The sequence below is a fragment of the Colletes latitarsis genome, chromosome 11 (genome assembly GCF_051014445.1).
Source record: "Colletes latitarsis isolate SP2378_abdomen chromosome 11, iyColLati1, whole genome shotgun sequence".
NCBI lineage: Eukaryota > Metazoa > Arthropoda > Insecta > Hymenoptera > Colletidae > Colletes > Colletes latitarsis.
In genome coordinates this window covers 31,175,201-31,194,751 of record NC_135144.1, presented here as the reverse complement: position 1 = coordinate 31,194,751, position 19,551 = coordinate 31,175,201, and the positions used below count along the sequence as shown (strand labels likewise).

The following is a 19,551-nucleotide window of genomic DNA, read 5'->3' as shown; positions in this document are numbered from 1 at the left end:
CGTTTTCACGCAATAAACGAATCGCTACGCATGTGATTGTTTCAACGAGTTGAAATCTGTACGCGATTGTCGATGGTTGATATTGGATAACAGCGTTCCTAAACGATAAGATAAAATTCTCGATATTCCGGAGTTCTTAAACGATTTTTAGAGCAGCGTGCAAAAACTCTAGGTAGATAAACGTTTATTTCAGTTTTGGAGAAGATTAGATAAAGTATGCAATCATTTAGACAGCTCGAAATGATCCTTATTGTAAATGGTGTTTTCCTGTTTCTTAAATAGAATGAAAATAGAACTACGTTAAATAGATTTTTCATAGAGGATTTTAGTGAATTCTTCTGAAGGATTTCATTCTCTTCGATACGAGAAAATTATCCACGATATATTCTTCTTTAATAGACACCCCACATTTAACTCTCACCTGTATTTTGGATCGTGCAAAAGGGCGATATACGTACGTATGTATTTTTGTGTTCTGCGAAGAATACGTCGTACGGTTCGTTAATTTTATTCGGTTCAACCAAGAAACATTACACACGGACTCGGTGACTTTACGATTACGTTCCATAAAAAATTTCATATCTTTACAGAGTCTGAATATATTCTGAAATCTAACTATACAAGAAACAAAACAATCAAAGTTCCGTGTAAAGCTTTCGTGTTGAAAAGTGGTGTTACATCGTTGAAAGAATAAAATTCTTTAAATTTAAATGTTACGTTCCAAGTTGACGAAAATAAGCCTACCAACGATTTCAAATGCTTGTAGTAATTTTCAATTTATCGTCCTCGTTTATTGCCTGCTAACGTATAATAATAGAAACTATGGGTTTTTGATCGCAAAGTTTGTGTTAAGAATTTATTTACTTAGTGAGCACCGAAATCTGTGGCATCCAAGGCGACGCGAGCACGTTGATGGGAAGACCAGCGGGTAGTTTCGTGGTGTTTGCTGATTTCATTACAACTTTCCCCGGCGAAATTTTCGCGACCGACGCGTACAAGTTTAGTATCGTGCTTTGCGGCCACGTTTCAACGTTCATCAGTGTACCCAATGCAAAGTACACTGATCCATGGTTCGCCGAATCCAACCATCTCTGCAATCCCTAAACCACGACACGAACACCCGATAAATTACACTTTACAAGCACTTGCGTGTTATATTTAGAAAATAATTCATAAATACTTGGCCATATCGCAGGATGTGAATCTACGCGTTAAAAGAAGCGAAATACGGAACAACGCGAGCCTGGAAAAATTCTTTTCTCGATATTAAAATGTTCGATTTAGATAGTGAATCATTCATATATCGCTTTCAACATTTTAACTACGTATTGTATATTTATGATTTGTTAGTCTCAAGGAGCGAACGATAGCCTTGCTAAATAAAAATTTCGATTCGAAGAATCGAAAGAGTTTGCTCCTAAATACTTTCTCATCGTCTCGATTTTAGCGGTGATTTAGCGACGATAGAATTGATACATTTGCTCGCAACTCGAGAGGAAGTTCCATAATCGATCGGAGAACGTGGTCAGCACATCTTTGTCGTACGATCTCCGAGAATAAAAGGGATATCTTGCAGGATTAGCCATGAAATCGTCGATATTAGGCGTTTGGGAGGAAGTTGTAGCGATAGCAACCGGCAAATCCTAAGTAGCAAACTGAGCCAAGATAGCGAATACAAGAAACTATTAGTAAAACGATAGTTTGTGATATTAGATTAGTAAATTTAGTATAAATCATATTTACCTATGTGATCGATCGTAAGGTGGATTTTTGGATGGGTTTCCGATAAACTATTGCATCCTCTCGTGGCTCATTAATTCGCATAAGCTACCATCGAATCCGGATGCAATATTATACGTTACTTTACCGTGCAATGATTTCCCAATCTCTACGTTTAGAGTATTAAGCCGCGTTTCCACTTAAATCGACGATGTCCGTGTAATCAGCGATCGGCGTTTTTCTCGAAAAATGGCTAATCGTATCGATTACGAACGATGCCTTCTCTTTGCCAATACTTTGCAGAGAGCATCGAACATCGCGAAGCGGCTTTCCCCGTTGGAGGAAAACTGCCACGATATTCTGTAACCTTCATTTAGGTGTATAGAATCGGTATTTTCATTTTCAGAAGTGTCATTTTCTTTGATTCTTTCCCTTTTCTCTTTACTTTCTAGAACAATTATTCTCAAAATTTGTCAAGTGTCATAGAAACGATTCGACTAAAAGCCAATGCTGTCCAAATTTATGCGTTTAGAATATTTCTATAGTGAAAAAGAATTTAAACGATAATAATTGAATGTTGAGAGGAGAGCCAAAAACTGCAACAATCATGCACAAATTTATAAACCGTCTCTATTTTTATTTTTAACAAAAAAAATTAGTTTTAGGCTTATCTTATATGTATAAGTTTCTGGAGCATAGTATTAAAATAGATTTAAATAAAAATTGTAGTATTTTGTATTTGTTTCTCATTATTGCTCCAATTATACGGATTATGCTGTTATTATTCCGAACATTCGAATATCCAGATTATCTGGATAATCCGTCCTACTAGGAGCCTAATCTACGAATGCCTTTGTTTGCAAGTAGATCATACTTGCTCGACGGTATTTAAATCAAATATTCAGTCTCGTGCTAACGATCTTATCAATGGTTGTCCGTTGTAAAACGTATGAATTGGAAAAATGTTTGCCACATTTTTCAACCAAGAAATCCAATCTGACGATTTATTGTTCGATAAGAATTCTCTTTTAACGAGAATCCTAATCTAGGAACCTAATTTAAGGACAGTTCTGGGGAAGCTACTGTATGAAATACTCAAAATACAATAACGGAAAATGTTCCTCTAACTTTATCTGACAGCAGTAGTAGAAACAAACGAGCAAGGCATAAATTCTGCACATCAAATAATGTAAATATTTGTGCAAGGCTCTCAGTATTATTGCCCTGATTGTTACAAGTAATGCAATCTACTTTACTTGTTTCTCGACTTCGTGTTATCATTATACAGGATGGGAAAAATTTTAATGGGGGATTCTAGAGGCCAAAATATGACGAAAATCAAGAATACCAATTTGTCGATGAAGGCTTCGTTAAATAGTTATTAACGTTTAGACCGTACTGAATTTTTTTCTCAAAAATGCGCAACATTTCGGGGGTATGTCTATTCACCAAAAATTATTGTAATTGACCCCCGCAACCGAAAATAATTTTTCCAGAACGATTTGAAATTTTTGAATTTAATTGTCAATAACTTTTTAACGAAGCCTCCATCAAGAAATTGGTATTCTTGATTTTCGTTTTATTTTGGCCTCTAGAATCCTCTATTAAAATTTTTCCTAGGGGTGGCCGAACACCCTGTATAGACTCAACTGCGTGTTCAGTTGGACTAAAATTATCATTCTTAGGGATTATAATTCGATACAATTATAAAGGGACTTTAATCATAAAATGCAAAATTTTTTTTAATTAAGGAAATGGTGCATTTAATTCTTCAGCCATTTCTTCCTAATATATTCACACTTTAAACTTAGCAGTTAATTTTTAAGATGTCAGGCACACTGTGATAAAAAAAAAAAATGCCGTTTTTAAGAAAATTCATTGAAATTTTCGCGAAGAGAAAAAAATCCATTGTTAGAATTCCTTTTAACACGCATAATTAATTAGCTGTCCTAGATAGGTAGGATACCATTTTTTTAATTCCATGTAGCTCATTTTCAGCTTGTTTCTCCAGGCTTAGAACTTCTTTTTACCTCTGTTACTGTCACGTCCTTCAGCGTGCCATAGTCGACGCTCGTTGAGAAATTTAGCATAATTCTAAGCTTTCTTGACAATCGGTATAACTATGGCCACAATTATTTCTAAAGTCTATTTTTACATTATTTCAGCGACCACAATGTGTATATTCCGTAGTCAATTCTCTGACAGATCTTTTAATTGCTTTTCGAGCAATTTCGGCTCTACAATTAAGAAGAATAAATTTAACGACATTTTCAATCGATACCACCTTACTTGTAAACTAGCGTTGAAATTTATCCATGTACGAAAAGAATGGAAAAAGAAAATTCACGAAATTCCCTTTGCGTCTAGCAATTTTGCAAATAATACATTTTCCACGGCATAATTTATATTTTTTATACGAAAGGACTTTCGTACGTTTCATTTTTCGTCTTCGTTCGTCGTGATAAAAATTTTTCCAGTGGTTGGAATCGTAGTTCTTCTCTGTCGAAGTACCATAGTTTATACTGACTCGAGGTAAAAGCATTACGGAGAACATTAAGTTCACGGTTGGCTTGAAACTTTAATAACTTCTCAAGAACTTGTCAAACGCTTACGCATTTTTAATACAATTAAACGTGGTACGCTCCGTATTCAATTATACTTGTACAAACTTCCGGTAGTTTGTTAATCCAGTTAAAAGCCTCATCGTTAAGATCGTGTAGCCGTTCCGTTAGCCATTTTAAACGTTTATCTCATCGCCTGTGCAAGCAGTACCATCGTTTCATAATTTCTTCGAGACTGCCAGTGTTTGCAAATCATCCTGTAAAAGAACATTCCCCAACTCCTTTCGTCGTACATTTCGAACAACATTCAAGTATTATTTCGACGAGGAAAATTTGTCGCAGAAATTTACTCTCTCCTGGATCTTCAAATCTAAGAATGTATATTAGTTTCTATCAATTTTGTACAAATGATTTTGTAAATTAAATGACGCGTATTTAAAATACTTGACGGTAAAGTAAAATATTTTACCACCGTCGTTGGTACATTATTATCATGAATACTTTATTCCTAACAATGAGTAAAATACGCCAACATTCGTCGTAATCGCGTTTCGATGCATCGTGTAACAGTTAAATTATATCATATCTTAGATTAAAAATTGTCGACGCGTACAGTGAAGTAGAAAAAATACTTATATCTACCTAGAACTTAGATGATCGTGTTTAGCGTGAATGATTAAATAATAAGCATGTCGTTCCTCGAATTAGAGCCATCGTACAGACAGTTACGAATTAATTAATATCGTTCGTTTGTTTCTGTTCCGTAAAAATTCGTAAAGTAACTAACTAAAACGAGCCTAAAAATGATAAAAATGTGAAAACTTGGACGTTCTATAAATTACAATATACAAAGTTTGTGAATTGTCTGTCGCCACTCGATATTATCATCGAATTACACTCGAAGAAGACACTGTGATGAGTCTTTAAAAAGAAAAAAACTTTGAATTCACGAAAATGATATACATCTTTGCGAAAGTCTTTTTCTAAAAATCGACGAATCGTCAGTTGAATTTCTTTGTACTTTTCGCGTCGTCGTTCTGGAGTTTCTTCAGTACAACCTTCAACAGAACCATTAGTAGATAAACGCCGAGCGAAGAACAGAGGGCTAGGAAAGCGAAAACGTCGACCAAGTATAACTTCCACCATGACAGATCCATCGCTGGCGATCTCAAGGGTTCGACTCCGTTTCTGATCACGTATTCGATCCAATACGTCGCTGTGTCCATTGGGCTCAAGGGTCGATCTCTGAACAATTTCGACAGCCTTGTCGCCGATTCCCTAGAATAGAAAAGAAAATTCAAATAACTCCGATAGAACATTCTTCGGTATAAAGATTTTACTGTGATTCGTTAAGATTTTCTTTCTATTTAAACTGGTTGGATTTAGCGGAAGGGGAAGTAGGTGAATGCTCACTTGTATTTTGGATCGTATAAAACGGCGTTCAATGCAGCATCCATGCTATGTTCATTGATTTCATCGTCGTTTATCTTTACTGCGACGTTTTTGTTCATCAAGATGTCGATGTTTCTCATTTGGTCGGCGAATACTGGTATTCCTATTAGGGGAACTCCGTAATAGAGCGCTTCCTGGAGTCCCATAAGACCACCGTGAGTTATGAACGCTCGCGTATTTTTGTGTCCTGTGAAAAATAGGTTGCATTGTCTTTTAATTTATTCGCTTGTATATATGGGAAAAGTGTTCTTTTAAATGTATTATAGTTTTAGACTTACTGAGCACTGGAACTTGAGGTATCCAAGGTAAAGTCATCACGTTGCTGGGAAGACCAGGTGGTAGTCTCGTGGTGTTGGTCGACTTCATTAGAATTTTCACCGGTGCAATTTTTGCGAACGACGCGTACAAGCCCAGCACCTTGTCTTTCGGCAATGTTTCGATTTTTATCAACGATCCCAAGGTGAAGTACACCACACCGTGCTCCGCAGAGTCCAACCAAGACTTCAATGCCTACATCGAGAAGGGGTGATTAATTACACTTGACGAATTTCTGAAATTTCAAGAATTCGGTACGAATCGTTCGGTAGGCGCCATTTAAACGAATTCTACGCAAATAATCCGAATAGAACTGTGGGGTCCTGTGTAAAAGATGCCAAAAGAAAGAAGAGGGAAACCTTAGACGACGGGATATCGAATGTCGATCGATGAGCGTATATCACAGACGAGGTATACAAGCAGACCTTATACATATACACCTTACGGATTTTCGTGGTCCAATCTGACTGTCATACCGACCTGAAATTCGGAGGTGACTAAATACCTATAAAGAAGTATCAAAGAACATTTCCGTACGACGTCGAACGAATTTCTTAAAAATGAAAAACGAGTTTTTAAGAAAAATCGACGGGGGGTAGGTAGGTAGGTGGCTAAATTTTGTCGGCGAAATTGAAAAGTTTCAAATCATTCTGGAAAAATTATTTTCAGTTTCGGGGGTCAATTACGATAAGTTTTGGCGAAGAGACATAGCCCCGAAATCGTACGTATTTTCGAGAAAAAAATTCATTACCGAAAATATAATGTGTACTGGAGGCGATGGGCCTCACAGAACGTATTACGTATTTTTGAACGAAACACAGTAATAATTGAATTATAAAATCGTGTAGAGATTGGCATACAAAACAGGGATATAATTTACTGATTTTCATTCCCAACTTACCGGTGTCAATGTGGAGTTATCAGAGAGGACGTGGAGTCCACCAACGTCCACGATGCCCGGAGTTAAGGGTCTGACGCCAGTAATACTATAATGTCCGTTCACCAAAGCCAGGACCACGGATCTCTCTAGTTCTCTGACATCGGGTACGTCTTGGCCCAGGTACTTCCTCATTATTTCGGTGTGACTCGACGAGTAATAGTAAAATTTGCTCAAATCCGTGAAGCTCGTTATAAAGTTCGTTAACCGATCGTAAAACGTGGTTATCGTAGTTTTATCGTTGAATCCCCCGGAGTAGAAAGCGTAGCTTATGGGGCTGCCCATAAAATCATCGACGAAAATCATATCGAGAAAAGATACAGTGATGGCGACGGGAGTTTTCAGTCGATAGCCAACTCCTAAATAGCACGGCGAACCGAAATACTGCGAATAAAGAAATTGTTTAATCCCTTAGAAGCTCGTGACATCACGAGCAATCAAGTGTTTTTCTAATAAGAACGATCGTGAAAAATACTCGATCAACGTAAGTCTCCCAAATATATGGTAAATAAGTTTCTTTGCCACGCATTGGGAATAAGCTTCAAGTTATACAATAAAGATATTTCCTACCACAAAATAATTACGTTCTATTTATAGGTTGAGAGCCCTATGGACTTACTGGTCGACCTAATATTATCACAGCATTTTTTACACTTCGAGTCGAGCATATATTTACCTCTGTTATCATCAGGTCGTACGGTGGATCGTTGGGTGGATTATTAATGAAATTTTGAAATACTTCGGAACCCATTAATTCGCAAACAGGAGCACCAAAGTCCTTAGTCAGATAATATATGACGTCGTTTCTGAACTTTTTCGCGGTCTCGATGGACAAGCTGTTGATTACGCTTTCCGTTGTCCCTCTTAAATCGACGACGTCCGTGTAATTAGCGACCGGTGCTTTCGATGGAAAGTGACTGATCATATCGATTTGGTGTCCCTCTGCCGCCAGTCCTTTGCACAGAGTCTCGAACATCCTTTGGTGGCTTTGTCCACTGTAAGGGAAGAGGCACAGGATTCTGTACCCTTCGATTTGGTGTATCGAGAAGGCGAACACCAAGAAAAATAAAATCTTCAGATGCCTCATTTCCCTTGGCTGTTTTCTTCCTTCGTCCTCTGTACCCGAAACAATTAAATATTCCGATTTGAAACGACTGGATCCATATTTCCTTTGTAAATTAACAATATATTCCAGTGTTTTCATTTTACGCGTAACACCGTACCAATTTTCTCTTATCATCGCTATTAATGAATTTTTAACGCCTTTTGATACGTCTCGGTTATTGCATAAGCTAGTTTTTATTATACGTTAATGAAAGATTACGCGAGTATATCGCACGCGACGATGAAAGTCATTCTACTTTTTATCAATGAAACGAAACCAATTGGCCTGTCTAGGACTGGGTCAATGAAAGCTACAGATAGCGATGTGAGCAGTATTCAATTAGTTTCGAATGATTTCAGGCACTTGCTGAAATAAGTACATTTTTAACCGTATCGGCAACAATTATTTTTTATTCTTAATATTTATTCACCATTTTAATGCTTAGATTTTGATAAAAATTATAAAAAGAATAATCTTGTAGAAGCACCTTCGATGATACAATTCTACTCCTAACCACTGTTCTGATTTCTATTTCAAAAACTGAAGAACAATTCGATATATTAAGCCTGTACGATGTAAAATTTCCTACAACATTAATCGGATAATTAAATTATTGTACCGTCCAGATGTACTATCTTGTCATTCGTTGATGATGAGCTTCGACTGTCACTTGGAAATGATTCGATCGACAATTCTGTTCACTCGTTGGTCAATATATACGGTAGTTTAAATTCCAATGATTATCTACACAGTGTATAGCAATGAACAGCTAGATAGCGACATTTTTATCCAGGTTATTAACATAATTGTGACCGATGATACATTACAATGTCGCATTTTTCATGGCAAAAGCCGAGGCACCGGTAACGTAACGTTACGTTTTTATTATATTTTATCCAAAAACCAGTTTACGTTGTTAATTTGTTCAAATTGAATGGTACAGTGTGTCGTAAAAGAAACCAAGTTAGAACGCGTTGTGTTTCTCAAACCGATTTGGAAATGTCCATTTTTACATAAAAAATACCACCTTAGTAAATTTTAAAATATTCTTCCTTGTTATAATCACACCATCTTGCGATTAAATAAATATAGAAATTTTATTAATTTACCGAATAAATGTACGTTTCGGTACTTCTTTTGACAGAGAAAAATGACGCGTTTGTTTTGTTCGTTGAAAATTCATGATTCGATTACTCGATAATTTATACTCTTATCGACAACGGAAGAGTACTTAATAATGTATTAAAATAAGTTCCTACATAAGTACAAGTATAATATTGAAATTACAGTATTGTGGGAACATACTATCGAAGTTTGAATAATAATTCATTTAAACACATTCCGATGTTACCATTCTTATAATGCAAATTTTGTTGTTTACGTTTCGACATTCGGTTTGGCAAGGATATCTTACATAAGTTTATCAAAGCATTGTAAAAGTTCCTCAAGGTCACAAATTGTCTTTATGTTAAATTTTTTTATCTTTTCATACCACGAATAAGAGGTCTAACCTAATGTCCGGTTATGGGCCAGCTGTAATTATTAACGAGGTTCGTAAATATGGTTGTAATTACGAAATTAAACGTAAGCAAAAAAACCGGAGAGATTGATTTTATCGCTTACATATTTTCTGATATGCTATAAAGTATACTATAACACGTGTCAGTTTCATAATCAGCAGAATTAGGAATCTTAAATAGAAATGATAATTATTAGATGCAATTACACGGTTCAAATAAGAAGTACTAATAGTATTATCTTGTATGATTATTTTTCGAAAATATGATGTCTAGTACGAGGAAGGAATTAATAGAATAATACGCTTGTCTTTTCAAGTTAAATGCTTTGGGAAATTAGGTATTGCAGGAAGAAGGATGAATAAACAGAAACGGAACCAGTAAATATCTAAATGACAGCTTTTGGATACAGTGATGGAACAAAAATGTATAAATACTACTTAAACGGTAATGAAACGTGATTTCACTTCTAAAACACCGGTAATATTATACTAATTTCTATGGTAATTCGAAAAAGTGATGTGTGATTGTAATTGCAATTTAAAGTTTCGTTTTCGAGATATCTGTTCTCGATACTCACTATTTTCGATAAAATAAATAATCAATGATAATATGTATCCCAGCTTTAAATGAAACGATAAAATGGTGATTAATTGTCACTCTTCCAAGTTGCCCGTCGAAAAATTACGTTATCGATCCATACATTATGCACGCGCCTATCGTGATTTTAGTTCCGATTTAGTTGTGTTTTACCAAATTTATAATACACTGATAATCTTTAGTTTATCAAAGACCAAATGGCACTGTATCAAGAAGCTATACTTCGCGACTTTATCGTACAAGGAAAGTGAATAAATCGGGATATCGCGTCTACTTTTCGAATGAAAAAAATTAACTGCATTTTTTGATCAAATATTTTCTTTTTTTTTCAACTCGAATCACTCTGTTCGAAAAGGAGAACGCTTTTCTCTAACAAACAAATAAAACTTGTTCGTTGCCGCAGACCAAAAGTATCGTCTAAAAAAAAGTTTCGCCCGGGGCAAATCCCCCCCTCCGCCTTTCCCCTAGTTACGCTGCTGTCTATACTAGGTCTACGTAGAAGCGGTATAACTGTAACGTGGCCCGTTTCTAATGTAACACACTGGAAACTGAAACAGAATCTGTCGATATTAAAGACGTACTCCCGAAACGTCTCAACGTTTACGATGCTCGTCTTCCGTTTCAATCTCCTACGTTTTACGTATCGTTAACAATAGATGCACCGAACAGCTGTAACGCCTATCTAGATTGTTTGAAACGCGACGGTGATTGCAAATTGTACGCGATACTGACACTGCTGAAGACACTCGGTGCAAATATAGTCCTGTCTCTCGCTAAAACTCTGGGATAACATTGTCAGACGTGTATGTCATCGATTATAAAATTTTTTATACGATAGAACAAACGATAGAAATTTCTGAAACTATAAATCACGTTAAAACTCTATCTATTCGTAGATTGAAAATTCAACTTGGTTTAGGTTGTGTTGATTCTGTACAGCTGCAAAGCGCCTGAATCGATAAAATTTGGAAATATTTACATGTTTTTGGGATCACAAAGCATTTCTTAAATATTATAAACAATTGCCATGTATACGAGTTTGCGTTTGTTTACGTGTGAATAATTTCAAAATTGCCAAGGTTCGATAAAATACGAAGCGAGACATCGAGAATGTCAAGGTATTTGGGCAAAAAGTCGAGTGAGATATACCAAAAGTTAAAAGTTCAAGAAGATGTTACTCTCAAGATATTACTATCGACGTTTCGAAGTACACTTAATTTTAATGTAATTTTTGAGACGCTTTTTTACAAAACGATTAAATCGACAATGTACCAATGGGATGAAAACGACTCTCAAAGTTGTCGTGAAAAGCATCCGTGATTCAATTTCTCGAAGATTGCGTATTTTTGAACGAGTAATCCAGCAAATCGAGTAATCAGCAAATAATACATTTGAAGTTAGTACATTTTCATTAATTTTTCTCGTTAAACGTATCGATATTTATATTTTGTGCAAGCTGGAGTCCTTGGACTATGATCGATGAGTGGTGATATCTCGAATAACATTGTACTGCGTGCACAGGTATTGTACTGTGTCAGGTATAGGTGAGTAAACCATAAATAAAACAATTTACATTACAATGACGAAATTAAAATTTCTAAGAAACTCGTGTTCCTATACTTTGATCTTGAGTTTTCATACACAAATTTTCGCAGACGTCGTTAAATATTTTACCAGAAAAATTCGGAAGAGTATCGCTAACCTTTAATCTATTATTTAAACCAATTTATTCTGTTGAAATCCGATAAATCGATCGAAAATACTAATAGTTTTCAAAGCATTGGACGAATTACATTTTTCATTCTAAATAAATAAAAGTTTCCTCGAAATTAACGAATTGCACTTTGGAACGATCCCTCGTAAGCGTCCATTCACCGATTCCTCGTGTAATAAATTAATTATTTAGAAAATATAGAGGGTGTTACTATCGACGAGTGGTACTATCGGGTAGTGGGTGATTCTACGTAAAAAAATAAAAGTTTGTTCATTTGAAGCTTCGTTTACGAGAAAATCGAACTTGAAAATGTATTGATAATACGTTTATTATTATTCGGTATTAAGAACTGCTGTATCGATATTTACAGGTCTTCCACGACCACCAGATTTATGGTAATTATGAAATGCACCGCAGTCAATTAATCTCTGCTCTGTTTCCTGTATCACCCTTTTGTTTGGACGATTTCGAAATCGTTGCCTGTAAGACTTGGCTCCTGTTGTTGTTGCGCTCCCATTACTAGCTCCTAACGCTTCCAACGTATTCACGACACGGTTACGTATTTTCGACCGATACGGACAAACAATAAAAGTGTAAACGAAAATGATCATGCTACGCGAGGGCTCGAAACAATTTTTAAACTCGATTTTCTCGTAAACGAAATTTCAAATGGGAAAATGTTATTCCTTTTTTTCGACTTATTTTCGTACTTACAATTAGAATCACCCTCTGTCCGATAGTAACCTGTACATCGTATTCTGAAGACGCGCAGGTAACAAATATGTAATGTTGAACCTCTCGAAAACGAGGTCCCGCACGGAAACAGTTTATTCTAACAGTTTTCCATTGAATGTTGCACGAGGAATCACCCGAATTACGGTTCTACGGTTTCGACTTGGTTTACGGGATTCACGTCACCTTCGTCAACGAACGTATAAATCCCTCGAACGTCGGATAGCTTATAGTCCACAGCGATTTTGAATCTTCCGATCGATTATTATTACGTAACGTGAGGTGAAAACGGACCGTTTCACTGGTTTCGTTCGGGGACGCAAAGGAACGATATGTACCTCAAAAAATTTCACCGGTACCAGCACGCGCAGACTCCGTCGTGGCGAATCGACGTCAACTCAAAAGCAAAGATCGTAATTTACCCCCGGGGACCAACTGAATCGCGACTCGTCCATGACTGGCTCTTATAGTCAGCAAGTTCGACAAACTTGCGTTTGTCGTAACCAATCGGAATTGGATAACCTCTTTGCGCTGGTCATCTCGGTGAACTGTTCTGAAACAGTCGGTGGCGGGGTGGCAGATTCTCTAGACATCGATTACTTTCTGCTATCATTAGCAATTCATATTTTGCACAAAAAACACTATCTTTCATTCTACCATCGAGTTCCGATCAGTATTTTTTAGTACAACTAATTGTCTCTTAAATTATATTTATTTCCACCCTTTACTATTATATTTTCTGAATCTTCATTTTTATCGTAAGATCTTCTTCTTTCGTTCTTAAATATAACACGGTTAGGAAAGAGAATTTCCTTTTTACAATTACCATTGCACCCCCGTTCGTGTTTATTTAATTGCGTTTCAGCAAAAATAGAAATATTTTTAGTAAAATCTCATTATTCTCGATACGCTTCGATTACAGCTTTTAACAATAACTTCCAATTCTTCGTAATGCCGCGAAATTTTCATCTTTTTTTTCTTTCTTCGACGCTTCTCGGTTCAAAGTTTTGCCTTGGCAACGTTACTTTGACTCCATTGAGAACGCCCGTTTTATCAATTAAAATGTACTTGTAACGTGTGTAACTAGTAGTCTGGCCACTCATTGTGTAATCAGTATTGCATCATTCATAGAGACATTGATCCGTGCAGATTAAAATTTTATTTCGGTCCTTATTTAGAAACTAACGCTTACTATCTGTTGGATAACTTTTTTTCTTTTAACCCTAGATCACCAATATAATTATATCTCGGTGAGCAATCGTATTCGCGCCTTTACTAGTTCTTTTTGCAGTGCCGTTTACTTTAATTTATTAGCTAGCTCTGTCAAGTTAAACGTTTCAATTTAATTATTATTTTTATAACGTTGTTTTAGAATTAAAACCTTCGAATTGAAATATTTTCGTAAAATCGTTAGTTTAACGATCTTCTTCGTGATCCTTGCGGAAGGACGAAAAGCACAACACTTGGCGTCCTAATGCTCGATGCGAGAATCGATAATGACCGATGCATGCAGCATAAAGTGCATCGCGTGGCTGCATCAAAGAGGATAGACAGACCAGCTTTTCAACGGAGCAGAGAAACAACCATCGATCCTGTAGTGCGATCGATCCTCTCCCTGTTTGACCAGTTTTATTTTTTTTTCTAATAATCGCCCATTAAAAATCTTGCGATAATACCGTACAAAGTTTAATTAAACGCTCGGCCTTGTATTTTTTCCGCGAACATAATCACGATCAACGTTGTAACAAAATTACCGCTTAACGACCAGAAATATAATTTTTTATTAAATAACAAAAATGTGGCTGTTGTTGAAAATTTTTTAACATAGCGACTTTGCTGATTGCACGATTATAAAAATATTAAAGAAATTAATTTCGACGATATTTGCTCGCGCGATAATTAATACATTTATATATTTACAATTAAATTGGTATTAAAGAAACGCGTCGAAAAGTATTTTTCGTTTTCAATTGTTGCATGAGGCGTGTTCGTGATCGGACATTATTAATAATTCATTTATCATTACAGTAGATTTCGTGAGAAATTAATATTATCGAAAGTACATTAATTAGCATAAATTGTTTCAATTTAATGCGTGGCGTAATTTCCTCTCTCGGAAAAAAACACAAGGAAAAAGACTCGTAGGTATTGTTTATTTCGCGACACGAAGCACTAGGAAATTCCGTTAAAAAATAACAAAATTAAGATAACAAATACGCGTACTTGAATGGCTATCGTAACTGTACGTATAAAAATTTGAAATGTCTGAGGAAAGAAAGGACCTTGTCCGTGGAAGTTCGTAAACGTATTCGTTTTTAATCTGTCCAGACGAATTATCAATTCCGAAAATAGTTTCATTACAGTAATAATTGTCTTATCGTTTGACACAACAATTTTTTGACACATTCGTTTCTTTGTTGAGTGACCTTATGTCAATGATACTTACCCTGACGCATTGCTATTTAAAAATTAAGTATTTCATTGAATCTTTACGTGATATTGAATCACGTGCAATTCTAATATGGAATATTTCTATTGCTTCCTTTAAATAATTATTTTCATACGTATGTACGTAGTATATATCGTCTTTGTTAATTTAACATTTTTAGAATGCTTTGTCGACGATGCGATCTTTCCATGCATTAAACACGAATAATTCTTGAGTAAGATAGAAATTTAAAACGTTTAAAAAATTTACAAATTCTTGTTACATTAGAAAAACGCAATGTTTCTACTTGGTTTACGGAAGCATTTTTCCGGCACTTAACTATGCAAATGTTATCTTTATCTTTAACGCGAGAAGAGAAATCTCCTAAAGTTTAATTATCCGATTTAATTTTCGTTAAAAAATTATAGCGAGATGGTAGTAATTGTAGTAAGGATAGTAACCATTATTTTCTAAGATTGAATCAGAATTTAAATATAAAGTATCATTGATATCCAATTTAAATTCCTAGAGCCACCCCTGAAACACACTACGTATAGCGTAATTTATGAGGATTTTTAGCGAGAGCTAAACTATCTAGACCAAGAAGGATTTGTCCTATAAAAAATTGCGAGCCTCATCGTGTCAGACATTTTATCGCGTGGCCTGCGGCTAAATAGAAAATACTCGACCCTGTTCAGATTCTACTCGTTGATGGTACCTCGTTATCCTTAACCCGGAACTGATATTCGCGTTTCGATAAATACGGAGCGTCGACTGAGGGAAAGGAACCGGATCAGGCGAAGCGGTGGCTCAAAAACCGATCTTTCATCGTAGGCGTTTGAAAATCGGATTCGTGGAAAAGGGAAACGTTTATCGTATCGCGACATTCCAATATCAGGAAGATGACATTTCACAACGTGTCAGCGTAACAATGAAACGCAACGTGACAACGGATACGATAACACAACACGGTCGACGTGTCCGTCATCAGCGAAGGAAATTTCTCGCGGTTTTGCTTTATTTCAGGTATCAAGACACATACGCGATAGCGAAACATTTATCGTGAATGAAACGCAGGGGGTGTCATAGACGAACAGTTATCGTTTTACGTTTAAATAATTTTCGACGACATATTTATTATTAAAATGGACACAAATCGTACGATATAGCCTGTGGATAAAATAGGATTGAAAAAACTTGTTGCTTCCAATAGACATTGCGTAAATCAAATTTCGCTTACGTGAGTTTCGTATGCGGAAACAAATTCGTTATGGAAAGCCATAATTTCGAGTAAACGTTTAATTTAAATTCGAATAAAGAAAATATTGGAGAAAAGAACACGCAAGATAAAAGATAAATCATTTTTTCGAGTTTTGTAATTTTATTTTCGCCGTATGAATTTTTACGTTTGCTTTTAGGTAGAAACGACTGTTCCATTTTATACGAGAGAAGTTTCCAATAGGTACGTCGATACTTTAAAAGGACAAGACAGAATCGTGAGGGATCTGAAACTCCACGGAGTTGAGACTCCCGAGATCTCTGGAAAATGGTCCTTCGAGGGCCATTCGGTGGCATATACCTGTTGTATCGTCTCCCACTAGCAATAAAGCGAGCAACAGCTACAAGTACGGCTTCTAAACCCAGAGCAACATACGTGCGATATTTGTTTCGAAAAAATCTGAAGGGAAGGATACGGCGTCTATGACACTGTAAATTAAAATTCTAGACCATTTTCTACTCTATCCAAAACAAATCGCTCCCTTAAAGATTTATTTTTTTAACATTCTTAATTAAAAAAGGTATTAGGACCAATCTTTACAAGGAAGACGTTTTAATACTACAATTATTTCAAATGTAAAATATTCAGATCCAGACGTTACCAAATAAGAGTCTCTGTGCTAGGACCGACAATTCTGGGTTTAAGTAACGATCCTTCCTTCGTTCGAAACGTTAACGAAGGAGGAGCTCTTATTCCATTAAATTTAAGTCAGAGTTTTAATTAATAGCAACAGAGGCTGGCCGATTAAGACAGCAAAATTCGATGTTTGAAATTGAAACGAATTTCAAGCTCAATTTGATTCAATCGTACAATGTAATAATTAAAATGATAATTCGGAGGCGGTGAAATTAATTAATCATTTGGATGATTACGTGCTTTCCGTTTTTATTTTATCAGTTTAGACGAAAAACGGAGATTTAATTGTATCAAATTCTGCAAATTTTTTGCGTTTTACTCGGTTCTCGTACAAACACGATTGCAGAAGTTGTAAATGGCACGGAAAGCCTCTCGTGCAATGTTTTCTCGGATTGCAATTCTGACTCGAAAGATCGCTTACTCACCATTCAGATTAATAATTCGTTATCCGACATTGAATTATACCGAAAGTTACGACCGTCGCTAACAGTAAAATACGATTGTGATATAAGCTTTAAAAATGAAAGGTATAAATGGCATTAATTATAATGCAGACAGTTGTCGATACAATGTACACGTTTGAAAACAGAAAATTGAGAATGTTGCAATAATCAGCGTTAAATATATTTTCCAAGTTGCGTGTCACGACGCTGGAGATTATCTTTCAAACATTTATATAATTGGTCGAATTAAAAAATTCCGAGTCACGATTACTCAAATTTTCAAATAACATATAATAAATCGGTTTTTTTCTTTCGTTTATTGGACGAATCCAATTAATTCTTTCGCGTCGTCGATTACGTTAATGATGATACAAAGTAATCGTTAAGAGGTGACAATTACGATCTATATTAATAGAAAAACTGATGAAAACACATTTAAATATATATTGAAACGACTACGAACTATCAGAGTAACTATATTTACAACTTACCTCGATTCCAAATGAAAGTTAACGATGTAAATCGAATAGTGATAATTATAGTAATTTTAAAAAGTATCATCGTACGATCGTTACGACTTTTTCATAGGTGAGGTCACGTCGAAGATACGAAGGATGTCCTTGTTTTTTTTATTTTGATTACATCTCACGCGGTTACGTTTATAAGCTGATAGCAGCTCTTAAGACGAGTGCAAAGACCTATAACACAAGGTCAATCTAGATCATAGACGAGCGATTACATAATAAACTTACTTCTTTTACAGTCCCACGAGACCGTGTCGGCGATATCTTGGAAATTTTGATACCTAAACGAAGGGATAAGCTTTTCTCGAGATGAGCAATTCCAAGAAGCGACCGGGATAATGTAAAAGAAGTAAGTTTATTATATAATCGTTCTTCCATGACCCAGATTGACCTAGTAACATAGGTCTTTGCACTCGTCTTAAGAGCTCAGCTATCAGCCGATAAACATAAAAGCGTGAGATGTAATAAATGAAAAAAAAAAAAAAAAACAATGGACGACCTTCGTATCTTCGAATTGACTTCATCTATGAAAAAGTCGGAACGATCGTACGATGACACTTTTTCCTCTAAACAGTTTTTATTCGAAGATTCGCTCACGTGATTCCAAAGTCATTCACGGTACTAATTATTATCGGACCACCGACGATTTTTCCTTATTTTATTTACACGTATCTAAACGAAGCTAACAAAATAAAAAAATATTCGTTTGCATTCGTTTCCGGACCGGGAATTGCAAACTCTGGCGTTATATTCGCGATCGATATCACACTTGTTAATAAAAGTCGTCCAAGTTGTATCTTTATATCTGCGTACTCGTTTTTAGTGTTAATAAAAACCAAAACTTTACGATTTTAAAATAAACACGTTCAATTTAAATATTCGATCGAATGAACAGCACGATGTAATAAAATCGGTTATAGGTAACAAAAGATTTTCCATTGCAGAAGATGAAAGGTCGATCAGGCTTATCTTACTTATGTATTTACATCGTGTTTACCGTCTTTTAATCCATTGATACATAATATCAGTGACAATGATGTAGTAATAAACTTATTGCATAATATGCTCGATATTTAAAAATGTCGTTCTTGTACGTCGATACAAGTTTTCCTTCGATGCGATAGGGTCGTTCCACGCCAAGTCGGACACTCTTTGGAGTAATTTTTCAAATTATGTTCAACTTTACGCGTCTGTAACTTTAACGATTTACAAAATTTTTATTTATGACACCACGAATTTCGTTAATCCGAAAATTTAAATAAATTTAAATCTATTGCTTCAGAGTTCCGCATAAGTATAAATCAAAGTGTGCACGATCAGGATTTTTTTAAACTTCTGTATTATTTCGAACGCTCCTGAAGAATAAATTTACGTGCTATTGGAGGGCTTGATTACACATGGAATTGCTTTCCAGTTAATCCCATACTGTGGAATTCCCGTAAAAGAAAAAAAAGGATGGAATACGGCTGGTGCTGGCTCGCGAGTTACAAAGCTCCGATAGTCGACCAAAAAGTTCGAAATCGCAAACAAAGATTTATCTTTCAAACGATGAAATATTTCCACAGTCAATAAAAATTTATAGTCCTTCG

The 19,551-nt window shown here is 35.6% G+C and overlaps 2 protein-coding genes and 1 pseudogene across 3 annotated transcripts in view; 1 reads left to right on the top strand and 2 right to left on the bottom strand.

Annotated features, from left to right (window-relative positions):
- The window catches only part of Dh31-r (Diuretic hormone 31 Receptor), a 153,367-nt gene that overhangs the window by 72,778 nt on the left and 61,038 nt on the right, over window positions 1-19,551 (top strand). The window lies entirely within an intron of this gene.
- LOC143348174 (UDP-glucosyltransferase 2-like) lies at window positions 861-3,809 on the bottom strand (annotated as a pseudogene).
- Window positions 3,740-8,770, bottom strand: LOC143348489 (UDP-glucosyltransferase 2-like). Its single transcript, XM_076778727.1, has 6 exons — window positions 8,709-8,770; window positions 7,661-8,100; window positions 6,949-7,368; window positions 6,011-6,242; window positions 5,694-5,919; window positions 3,740-5,558 (listed from the first exon to the last, which is right to left on the bottom strand). Exons 2-6 carry the CDS (start codon window positions 8,069-8,071, stop codon window positions 5,282-5,284), a joined length of 1,566 nt encoding a protein of 521 aa, XP_076634842.1. The 5' UTR covers window positions 8,072-8,100; window positions 8,709-8,770; the 3' UTR covers window positions 3,740-5,281.

Bases quoted from the DNA above. Each gene is read 5' to 3' on its own strand.
- LOC143348489 (XM_076778727.1), bottom strand. From the start codon at position 8,071: ATGAGGCATCTGAAGATTTTATTTTTCTTGGTGTTCGCCTTCTCGATA. The intron at 6,243-6,948 runs GTAAGTTGGGAA...TTCTCGATGTAG, and splicing joins ATAACTCCACATTGACACCG to GCATTGAAGTCTTGGTTGGA. The intron at 5,559-5,693 runs GTGAGCATTCAC...TTTCTATTCTAG, and splicing joins TTATACGATCCAAAATACAA to GGAATCGGCGACAAGGCTGT.